The sequence below is a fragment of the Mustela putorius genome, unplaced genomic scaffold (assembly GCF_011764305.1).
Source record: "Mustela putorius furo isolate JIRA1106 unplaced genomic scaffold, ASM1176430v1.1 tig00003962_pilon_pilon_pilon, whole genome shotgun sequence".
Lineage (NCBI taxonomy): Eukaryota > Metazoa > Chordata > Mammalia > Carnivora > Mustelidae > Mustela > Mustela putorius.
In genome coordinates, this window is record NW_025422106.1 from 15,409,195 (window position 1) to 15,421,497 (window position 12,303).

General features: G+C 40.0%; 1 protein-coding gene across 3 annotated transcripts in view; it reads left to right on the forward strand.

The window, feature by feature from the left end:
* Positions 1 to 12,303, forward strand: part of TADA2A (transcriptional adaptor 2A) — a 49,749-nt gene that overhangs the window by 22,434 nt on the left and 15,012 nt on the right. For all 3 annotated transcript variants that reach the window (XM_045070188.1, XM_045070189.1, XM_004747169.3), the window contains exons 7-9: positions 1,127 to 1,215; positions 2,431 to 2,503; positions 12,240 to 12,303. In XM_045070188.1, the coding sequence (XP_044926123.1) occupies positions 1,127 to 1,215; positions 2,431 to 2,503; positions 12,240 to 12,303 (226 nt within the window). The remainder of the gene's footprint in view (positions 1 to 1,126; positions 1,216 to 2,430; positions 2,504 to 12,239) is intronic.

A 12,303-nucleotide genomic window follows, 5' to 3' on the forward strand; every position in this document is an offset into this window, starting at 1 on the left:
CAGAGTTCCATACCGGAAATCCCAGTGCCCAGAAATGGTGTGTGGTCCCACCCACTCTGAGGCTTAGGAACATACCAGTGTTTGTTAATGCTTTTGTGGATAAGATGTCCAGATTGAACCAAACTTCCATGCTTTGGAGGGTTTACGGTTGTAGATACGAATTACTTAAGAGAGTCCAGTATTTGATTCACTATTATTAATCATCCTGATGTTGAGCCTAAGAAGCAATTTGTTATTTTAGTTCAAAGCAATTTAGTTATTTAGTTTTGGTAGTAATAGTGAGCCTTTTTTTAATCTCCTGTGGCTAAGGAACTCCTGGGTCTTCTAACAAAACATAACTAAAACCATGATGAATTGTAAATAGACATCTTGGCTGAATGACTCCCAGAGCACAAATAATGAGATAACGAATGTTTTCTTCAGGCCACCCTCCCCTCTCCACCCCTTTCCTCAGACTCTGTAGAAACAGTTTCAGAGCTGATTAACTTAAAGCTTGATGATACCTATTTGGAAAACACTTTGGATGGTAGCATTTTGTTTTCAAATCCATTAGATCATTTGTTCCTCATAGCAACACAATGATATAGGCAGAAGAAGTGCTTTTGCTTTGTACATGAGGAAACACAGATTCAGAAAGGTTAAATTATTTGTGCCTCATGGGACTAGAGAATATTGGAGCTGGGACCCAGTTCCAGCTAACTTCCAAATCCCCTGGTTTTTTTTTTTTTTTTTTTTTTTTTGCTTTTCAGTTGCTTGAGACTTGTAAATTGTTATCAGACGTAAGGGGTAAGGAAACTAAAGCAGACAGGGTACATGCTTATGTTCTCTGTAGTATTAAAGAGAAGATACTTGGTTTTCTTATGTTAAGAAAGCACAAATTAGAAGGAATTTCCCCATTTTATTTAGAGAATTCCCTCAGTCTTAGTTTCCTTTTTAAGAAATCAGTCTGTTTCCATAATACTTTATTTTTCTCACTTTTCTCTTTATAAAAATGTTTTGAATTTTATTTATTCTCTCAGACACTTTTTTTTTCCAAACAAAAATATTTCAGAGTATAAATGAGGACTATTTCTCTGTCACTTTTTCATGCCAGTATTTTATTAACTAAGAACCTAAATTCTTCCAGCTACAGATGACCCTCCGCGACCTACTTTTGACTCCTTGCTTTCTCGGGACATGGCAGGATACATGCCAGCTCGAGCAGATTTCATCGAGGTAGGAGAAACTTGTTTTTGTTTCACATGAGACTCATATCTTTTGCCTGTAGGTTCCATACTGCTAAAAGGACATTTTTGAAACACTGTGATTTATAGAGCCTTCGGCAGCCACATTTCCTTCTATTTGAGTGCTTTTTCTTATTCATAGCATTTTCACATATAAAATACAGAAGTTTTCCGTACCAAGAACCTGTTTCTTAAGTTGCAAAGATGTTGGCTCTCACTTCCTCAGTTGATATGGGGTTTCTGCAGTCTGGTTCTCATTCCACCCCTTAGGCATTTCAAAGTTGTACAGTATTGGGTTGGCAAACTTTTTCCATTAAGGACCAGATAGTAAATATTTTTTGTAGACCGTAAAAAGTCTCCGTTGCAACTAAACTTTACCATTACTGTGCAAAAGTAACATAAATAATGTGTAAACAAACGAACATCCCTGTGCTCCAATAAAGTTTTATTTACAAAAACAAGCAGTGGGCTGAAATCTGTCCATAGGCTGTAGTTTGCTGATCCCTGTTCTGTATTCACAAATACATAAAGCAGGATGAATGTGTATAAAAACTCTATGTTCCTCATTCATCCATGGAGTTAAAAACCATGTGGAAAGTAATTATTAAGTCTCTTGATTTATCATTGGATCCACAATCACAATGCTCCTGGAGATAATTTGAAAGTGTAGCAAACTACAAATAATTTTGACAGCCACAGGCAGGTCGCATTTTGTTTCTGGCAGCTTATACTGTAGAGCTACCCCATAGACAGTGCTCCTGTAAATTGTACTGCGTTGAATATGAACAAATCTACCTATTGAACTATATAAGCAATATCAAATAAATATCAAATAGAACCGTCAAAAGGTAGTGAAAGGTAAATTAATTAATGTTGGCAGTGTTCTTATCAAAATACTTGATGACCTATTCAGAGATTTCTCAGTTTAGATTTTATGAACAAATTACTTTTAATTTTTAGAACACTAAGTTTGGACTCATAACTTTCTCATATTTTTGTTGTCTCTACTGCCTGAAAACCTCTCAAACTTTTTCTGATGATGATCTCTTTCTTACAGTAATATCCTGACCAGGTACTACTCCATTCAGTACTTTTTAACAAGTGTTTGTTCATTTGTTTCTTTTCTGTTTGCTTCTAAAGCATGGCTACTGTGAAGGCATTACTCAAAGCTGATGAATTTGGGGTGGGAATTTTTTTCCCCAAACAGGAGTTTGACAATTATGCAGAATGGGACTTGAGAGACATCGATTTTGTTGAAGATGACTCTGACATTTTACATGGTAAGATTTTATTTTAGCACAGGTTTTTATTGCTTGTAAAGTGTGTAGTGACACTGTGTTGGGTGCTAGGAATGAATGAAAGGATGAGTAAAATATGTTTTCTGCTCTTACGGGACTCAAAACCTGGTGGGATAAGTTGTTGCATTTACCTGTTGTTGTGTTTAATAACAATGAAAAAGGTCATTTGTGATGAGTGTGAGAATGTGGATCATGTAATGGTAGTTGGTATCCCGGTCTTGGACTGTGTGATCTTCCTTTTGGCTGGGGTAAGCCTACACTGAAGCAGTTGGTTGAATGCCTCTCTCTGCCTCCTTAGATAGAAGGGAGTCTGTGCAAATGCCTTGGAACTTCAGTAGCAACTGATGATGCTAGATTTTCATGCTAGATGTTCACCATAATTTGTTAACCCCAAATTTCTCTTAGAAGAGAAATAGAATGGAAGTTCTTCAAGCATTTTTAGACCAAGACTGGGAATTTCTTCTTTCTCAGTACTGTTGAATTCTTGGTGTTTCTGAATTCTCACCTAAGATTAGCCCTCTAAGGATTTATGTCCATTCTTGTGTTATAGCATAAGTAGTTAATGCCAGCAGAGTTCTTACAAGTGGGAGGTTAGACTTTCATTGAATCTCTTGTTTTCCCCCTCTTCCATTTACATTGAACTATCTATTTAAAATAATCCCTGATCACCTTTTGTTTTAGTCTAGAATCGAATGTGATACAATAGGTGAATAATGCCTCCTTGGATTCTCCTGTATTTCCCAAACATTTTTGTTGTTTCTCTAAAACCTGTATCCCAGGCAGGAAAAGCATGTAGAATTCTTGTGGAATTGTAAATCAAGTTTCTATATTGCATTAACTGATATTCTGTCACTAAGAAGGGCTCTTGATTCTTCTCTCCTTATAAGCGCTCTTTAGGTATTTGTTACACCAGATAGGGGACTGAGAAAGTCCTCATTAAAATTTTACCTTTAGGATTTTCTGTCGAAATATTTCTTGAGCCGTTTTCTTCACAAAATTTCATTCCTCCCCTTTTCTCCCACACAACTTTAAGGAAAGTGGAAGTGACGCAGATGCTACTAAAAGAGGAAAGCTTGAAAACAAACTACTTGAGCATTCACTAGATAGACTATATATGTTCAGTTTTCCACATCAGCCTCCTCTTTTCCAGCCCAGTAACTCACATGCTGGTCCTTCTCCCCTCTGAGGGCGGTTCCTTGACTGCAGTGTGCGGATTGCTGCTTGGTATCTGTCAGCGCACCAGCTTTAATTAAAATGCTATTGTTTCCCGACTTGTAACGTTCTTATTCAGAATTCAAAAAGAAAAAAAAAGTAGCTCCATAAATATCACCCTTTTAGATACTGTTCGAAAGTACCAACTTTCAAAAGTCAGGATTTTTCATGTCAGTAATGGCTCCCAGCCATGTCAGCGACTTGCCGAAATCACTTCTTCCCAAGGTCTTCATCCCTCAGCCTCAACATTATCAAGAAAACGGTGGTAATGGTTGATATTTTATTTCACTCTTCATTCTTTGTAGAAGCAAGAGTTGCAGTTTCTTCTGGTACACTATGGTCCTTTCTGTAACTAAGTAGGAACAACAGGAAAAAATCAGAAAGAAGCTATTGATTAGCAGTTTTTGTTTCACTTTTGTTTCAAACCTAGACCATACTTCAGTTTGTGTGCTTCCTACAATTTATACAGCCTTGTAAGTTGCTTGATTCTAGTTTGAACTAGAATCAAGCATCAGTTACTGTTACAGCAAGCAGCTTTAACAGAATGTGAATAGTAAGCCCTGCCTTCCTTTTCCCTCCCAGTCTTAGTGGCAGACTGTAAGATGTTCAGGTGGGTGCTTTTTAAAAGATGTTAACATTTGCAAGAGATATCACCATGCTTGAGATCAAAGGGCTGACTTGCTGGTGCCACAAAAGGAGGCTTTGTTATGGTCTAGAGTTCTTATGTAGCTCTTCTCGTGGCATGACCCACTGTCCAGTGTGCCACGTGTATGGTCCCTGAGCTGAGCACTTTCTCCCAGAATACTCAGTGAGGGGGAGGGCCTGGGAGCCCACTCCCAGTGGCAAGAATTTTTCTTGCCAGAGATGCTCAGGAAGGAATGAGAAGGAGCTTTCTGAGCACACCTAGAACAGAGAGGGACACATATTTTATGCAAATTAGGACACTGATTCTACTTCAGGCTTTTGAGTCACTGTGTGATCTTGGGTAAGTCCTTGCAATCTTGCTTGCTGGTTTGTTTTGTTTTGTTTTTTCCTGTGTGTGTCCACTGCCAGTAGAAGGGGTTGATTAGTCAGAATGTGAGTGTCTCCAATGAAAGATGATATGTAATTGAGATTGGTGTTATTACCATTCCATTACACCCATTATACTCTTAATATTACTGGGTGTTAATAACATTCCTTTTATGTTCCCTCACTTTATAGAACTACTGCAAGGAAACAAACTCTTTGGCTGGGTTTTATATTCTGTCCTAGGGCTGAAGCCACCAAGCTCTTTTCCTCACCCAAAAGTTTTGCTATGATTCATGGAATTTGTCTAATATGAGGGGTTTGAATGGTCCATTATAGAGGCCTGGGATACAATGGAGGGATAATTGATTGCATTCCAGCCATACTAGAGGCTTCCAGAATGGGCCTGGAAAGGATATTGCAAGTGAAGCAGTGTCTGAGAAAGAAAATAAGGAAGTTCTGGGATCCTTAAATGACACACTGTGTATTTATTGAAATAAGCAAAAATTACTGGTTCAGAAAGAGTGATGCAGAAGACTCTTGTGTCCTGGTATATTTGGGATCTCAGTGTAGATGCACAGTAGTGTTCCTTTTTCCTGTGGGCCATCCCTCCCCAATGTGCTCTCATTTGGGAGAATCGCTTGTAGATTTGTGGGATCCCTTTTCCCAGAGTTTCACAGGTTCTGAAACCCTGAGAATAGCATTTTCTAATCATCACTGTCCTATAACCTAGGCAAGCAACAGGCGTTGTGTGCTCCTTCCTGTGTGTTGGGTTGGTGTTTTCAACACTTCATGGGGTTGCCCATTAGGACAGATTACTCTTCCTCTATTTGGAAAGCTAATTTTAGCACAATTTCTTGGCCAGTCATGGATACTCCCCCACCTTTTCTTTTTCTTTTTCTTTTTAAACTTCTTTGGCTCATATTGTCAGCCTTTAGATGATTGAATGGTTAGTAGACAAGAGGTCCGGCGTTGTTACTATGTATACTTAGCTACCCATTGGCAATACTCTTCCCTGTAAAGGCATGTAAAGCATGTAAAGTTTTATGCTTAGGACATTTTATTTATTTTTCAAGATTTTATTTATTTGTTTGACAGAGATCACAAGTAGGCAGAGGCAGGCAGAGAGAGAGCGGGGAAGCAGGCTCCCTGCGGAGCAGAGAGCCTGATGCGGGGCTCGATTCCGGGACCGTGGGATCGTGACCTGAGCTGAAGGCAGAGGCTTTAACCCACTGAGCCACCCAGGCACCCCTGCTTAGGACATTGTAGACATAAATGCTATTAGTAATAGTAGCTGATACTTACAGCCCTTACTGTTTGCCAGGTACCATTCTATGCCCTTCACACATGTGACCTCATTTATTCCTCACAGAACTCTTTGAGCTCGGCATTATTGTCATGATCATCGTCATCATCCATCTCCACATTTTATAGATGAGGAAACTGAAAAATGGAAATATCAAGTACCTTGCCTAAGGTCATATAACCTGCTAGTGACAGAGCTGTCTCTGGGATCTGTGTTGTTAATATTGCACAATATCGATCATCTTTACAGTCTTGCATTTTTACTGCTGGGTTTTTTGGTGTGTTTGTGAGATGTCACGTATGTTATCCTCTACAGCTTAAGCACACTGCGAGAAGTAGGGGTAGATATTTTCCCATTTTTCATTCAGGGAAGCACACAGAGGGCTTAAGTGACTATGGGTTGCTACTTGCTAACTTTAACCATTAGGTCACTTCATCATCTCTCCTTCCCAGAATTAATTGTGTACATCTTGACCAAAAGCTTTTGGGAGAAATGACTTTTAAAAAGCTTTGCTTCTGGGGAATACCTGAGTCACAGGTTTGTGCTTGTGTGTTTGCAGTAGGGGGTTTGATTGGCTTCCCTGCAGTTAAGGTCTCTGAGTTAGTTGGTTTTCTTGCCAAGCGAGCAGTAAGTGCCTTCTGTCAGGAAAACAGAGACATGTTGCCAGCTATTTTGAACAATGTTAGAAATACACTGCAGTGGGAAGGAACTGCCTCTGACTTCTGCCCACTTCTTGAAATATTTTAAGGCCAACCGTTTAGAAACTTTGTGATTAGTCCCCAGTGTAATCACACGGAGACAATTCTCCGCCACCGAAGCTGAGATTTCAGGAGTGAATAGGTTATGGGTGGTTTTGGTTTGTTTGTTTTTAATGATTTCTGGTTCTTTGTTTGCCCGCTTTCCTGGAACTTCCAGTCACTTTAAGTAGAATGTGAGCCAGTGATTCTCGTTCTTTCAGTGTCTGCCTTCTTATTTCTGTTCTGCCTGCTGTGCTGTGGTCCTCCCTGGGTTATTCATGCAGTTAAGATTTTATAATCAGTTGCTGCTATCTGAGTGTGCTTTATAAAGAAAAGAGACAGCTTCAAATATGCATTTTCCTCTGGGAGAATTCCAGTTCTTCCATTTGTTTCTGTGTGTGCCTTTCCTTCCCCTTGTTCTCCAGAGCCAGTTGCGCAGTTCAGACTATTGAAATGATCAAGCAGTGGAACCAGTATTTATTGATTTTTTTTGTAGTCTCTTCAGTTTTTTTTTTTTTTTTTTTTCTTGTGTGAAGTCATTCCCACAAAAATCTCAGGAAACAACCTGATAAGTTAATATCTTAGAAAAATTACAGAAATACGTTTTAGAATTAGCAGTAATTTCCACTGGATCTGCAAGTCATTTTTTTCCCCCTGTTGAACTCATCTTGTTATTGGATAGGTAAATAAGATATAAAACCCACAAAGAGCTTGGAACATGATAAGTACTCAGCTTGTATTAGCTGTTTACGTAGTTCTCCCCCCCCCCCTTCTTTTTTGGCTTCTCCTGCCTTGAACTGTTGACTACCTAATTCTGTTACTCATCTGAAATAGAATTAGAGTCCACTGTAAAACTTGTGTTTGGTTAGAGACATATCCTCTCCCCCCTGTTCGTACCTGCCTGTCCCACCACACAGACATTTCAAGTGTATCTCCACCAGCACAGCAATCTAGAGCTTATCATCCCACAGCAGGGTATTAGAAAGCAGTGGGGGCATTTCATGGTACCTGGGCTTTTCTATGGAACAACCCCATACATCCAGAAAGCACTGACTTGGGATGCCTGGGTGGCTCAGTCGGTTGGGCTGCTATCTTCGGCTACGGTCATGATCCCAGGGTTCTGGGATCGAGTCCCACATCAGGCTCCTTGCCCCACAGGGAGCCTGCTTCTCTCCGCTTCTGCCTGCTTGTGCGTGCTCTCTCTCTCTGACAAATAAATAAACTCTTAAAAAAAAAAAAAAAAGAAAGAGAGCACTGACGTATAGAAAGCGTTCTGCTACCTAAAAAAATGTTTGAAAACTGTTGTCTTAAATCTTGAACCTGATATTCTTGAATTATTTTTAGTTGTGGACAGTTGTGAGGAAAAATAAAGCAGTGTTGTTTAAATTTCTGAACTTACTGGATTGCCTGGGTGGCTCAGCCAGTTAGGTGTCTGTCTTCGGCTCAAGTCATGATCCCAGGGTCCTGGGATCAAGTCCCACATTGGGCTTCTTGCTCAGCGGGAAGCCTGCTTCTTCCTCTCCTGCTCCCCCCTGCTTGTGTGCTCTGTATCTCTCTCATTATTAATGACTTAATAAAAATGAATTGTATTTATTTATTTGAGAGAGAGAGCAATAGTGAGAGAGCAGGAGTAGGGGGTGGGGAGAGGGAGAACCAGGCTCCCTGCTGAGCAAGAAGCCCCCCACTTAAACCGGGACCCCAGGATCATGACCTGAAATGAAGGCAGATACTTAACTGGCTGAGCCACCCAGGTACCCCTAAATAAATAAAATTTGGAATTTACTAGAAATGAACAAAGAAAACCTATAGTGACTAATACTTTTTCCTTTATACTTAAACTTTAAAAAATAATGCGTCCATTTACCTCTTCAATTCGTTCAGTTAGAATTTATATTATTTTTATCTCAGACTCAAGGCAGAATGGCCTAGATTAAGTATTCCTGGTCATTTCCCAGGGATTGAAGTTACATACATATATAGTGCATCTGCTCATAGCCCTGCGTGTTAGGTTTTGGTGTTCCTTCCTTCTAATCTGAGACTATCCTGAGGGCAGGTGGCAGTGAGATGCACAGTAATGAGTCAGCATGGAGTGTCCAGAATTTATTTCTATCATCTTGTCAGTGATACCATACTGATAGTGCCTCAGAGTTGTATGTTGCTCAAGTTCTGTTGCTTTTATATAGCAAAAGAAATTCATGATTGTAATGAGCGATTGTGTACTGTTCTCTTGCTTGATAGGTTGCATTTTTTTTCCTGCCTTAAAATCTAGTTTCAGGAAGCAAAAGTGTGGGTTTCAAACTGTTCCATGGTGGTACCCTCAGGCAATACTACTGGGAAAGGTAGCTGGAGGTAGAATAGAGAGAAGAGGTTCAGCTAAAGCAGATCTAACTTGTCTATTTCAAATAAGAACCTATTTGAAAATAACGTTTGAAAGTTACTATAGGAGAACATGCAAATCTGTGTTGACTCATTGCCCCCATGGGTTAAACTTAAATTTGTATCTCACATCCTTCTTTTTTTTTTTTTTTAAGATTTTATTTATTTACTTGACAGACAGAGATCACAAGTAGGCAGAAAGGCAGGCAGAGAGAGAGGAGGAAGCAGACTCCCCGTGGAGCAGAGAGCCCGATGCGGGGCTCGATCCCAGGACCCTGGGATCATGACCTGAGCCAAAGCAGAGGCTTTAACCCACTGAGCCACCAAGGTGCCCCTCACATCCTTCTTGTGAGCAATGAGATTATATTGCCTTTTTTGTTTATCAGTATTACAGAGGCTTTAGGCTCTTATTTTGATTCAGTGAAGCTCACTATTTTGGAAGACGTGATTGTCATACAAAATAAAGTCCTTGCTGCACGGTTGGGGTGTTAAATTTTATTACCTAACATCTGAATAACATATTTTAGTTTTTCAAAGGACACGTGTCAGGTCATTATGTTGTGCTCTAGAGCTTGTTTCTTCTGTGAATACATTCAGTAATTAAAACAAAACCCGTCAGGGGCGCCTGGGTGGCTCAGTGGGTTAAAGCCTCTGCCTTCGACTGGGGTCATGATCCCAGGGTTCTGGGATCGAGCACAGAGTCAGGCTCCCTTCTTGGCTGTGAGCCTGCTTCCCCCTCTCTCTCTGCCGGCCTCTCTGCCTACTTGTGATCTCTGTCAGTCAAATAAATAAATAAAATCTTTAAAAAAAAAAAAACTCTCAACTTACACAAAGTCTAAGGAAATAAGATGTTATTGAATAGTTGCAGAATCTACTGAAATCATAAAATTTTAAGATTCCATCAGAATCCAGGTTGCCTGGGTGGCTCAGTCTGTTGGGCATCTGCCTTTGGCTCAGGTCATGATCCCAGGGTCCTGGGATTGAGCCCCGCATTGGGCTCCCCGCTTGGCCAGGAATCTGCTTTTCTCTCTCCCTCTGCCCCCTCCCCCACTTGTACTCTCTCTCCCTCACTCTCTTTCTCTCAAATGAATAAATAAAATCTTAAAAATATATATATTCCTTCAGAATCCGTGGATTATAGTTAACAACGGTTTGTGTAGCCCAGTGCCAAGTAGTCTTCATAGTTTCTTCTTCTTCTTAATGGTAGGTCTTTATTTCTTAACTTTAGAGGGGCTTCAGATTATAAAAAGCCTGTGGGAGTTGTTTACTTCTGAGGGGTTTTTTTTTTTTTTTTTTTGGTATTTTTGTTGTTGTTGCTGGTTTTTTGTTGTTGTTTTTTGGTTTTTTTTTTTTTTTTTTTAATTTAAACACTCATTTCATTTTTAGTTAAGCAAGATTTCTCTACTCACAGAAAAAGTAAACATGTTGGACAATTTCACTGTCTTTCCTACTCCAAGGCTCTAGAACCAGACTGGGTTTGGATCCCTGTTCTGTACTTAGCAGCTGTGTGAGTGAGGGCAGATTGTTTCATGCGCATGGTGTATAGAGCGTGTGAACGAATGGCAGGAAACAAGACTGGGAAGATAGGGAGACTGAAGGCAATAAGGGGTTTTGTATAATATGCGAGGGTTTGAACTCCCATAAGTGGATGGGAAGCCACTGAAAAATTATCAGCAGGGGAAATACATCATCAGATTATACTTAAAAACATTACCGTGGTACCATTTGAAGGCTTGAATTGGAATAAGGCCTACCTTATTCCTAGAGTTACTAAAAAAGTACACTCAGTGATCTGGTGAGACAGGATACCCGAGCTGAGGAATAGGATTAGGAACAAAGAGGAAGAGATGAATTCAAGACAGACTGAAGCATTCAGTATAGATAAGATTAACTGACTGACTGGATATGGAGGAAGGGGAGGGAGCGTCAAGCTGATTTTTTCTTCTTCTTTTTTTTTTTAAGATTTTATTTATTTGACAGAGACACAGCAAGAGAGGGAACACAAGCACAGGGAGTAGGAGAGGGAGAAGCAGGCTTTCCACCAAGCAGGGAGCCCGATGGGGGGCTTGATCCCAGGACCCTGGGATCATGACCTGAGCTGAAGGCTGACACTTAACAACTGAGCCACTCAGGTGCCTCTTCAGGCTGATTTCTGTCTTGGACAACAGTTTTGGGAAAGAGGTCGAGTACAAGTTTGTAACTGAGGACCGTGTGAGTAGAGATAGCCAGGTAGGGTCTGGAGCTTAAAATAAATATGTGGGTTTGAGATTATATATTTTGATAGTACTTGGAAGCATAGGAGTGGATGAGATTACAGGAATAAGGTGAGGGGTAAAAAGAAAGATGAGAACAGAGCCCTGAGGAACTCTGAAGCTGGAAAAATTGGCCAGGGAAAGAAAGAGAACCAGAACTATTGTATTGATGAAACCTTTTGCTGTCTGCGGTTTTTTCCTAATTCCCCGTGTCTTGAACATGAAGCTAAAGCCAGGAAAGGACTGGGACATGGGCAACAAAGCAGAGCATATCTTGGGGGTTGTTAGGCCAGTTAGTGGAACTTTTCGCTACTGAATGCAAGACCATCCCCTAAATACTTGTTGCTCCCCAACTACACAGTGCTCCTCTGAGAAAATGTCTCTGCTGCCCCTATTTCACTTCAGTCTTTTTTGATAATGTCTCCTGAACTTACTCCTATGAGGTTATAACCCCAGTCAATATTCATTTTTATGACTACTATAATAGATGCAGTTTCTAGCCCGTGTATGACCAAAGTTCAGACTCCCATTATATGAAACCTGGTAATATGCGTAACAAGGCATGGTCAAAAGAGGTGTTCAGTAGAAAACAGAAATTGTTACCTTTAGGGTAATGCCATATAAATATATACATAGGAAAAAAGATCTCTCTGATTTACTGTCAAAGAAATTTAGTATCCTAGGATATTTTTGTTTCCAAGAGACAAATTGCCTAGACCAGTGAGTATGGAATAGTTAGCAATATGAGGTTCAAAGTTTAAGATAGTTTGGGTAAAAGACTTATTTTTGTCTAGACTTTATATCTGTTTGTGTGTGTTTGTTTGTAGCTCTGAAGATGGCTGTCGTAGATATCTATCATTCCAGGTTAAAGGAGAGACAAAGGCGAAAAAA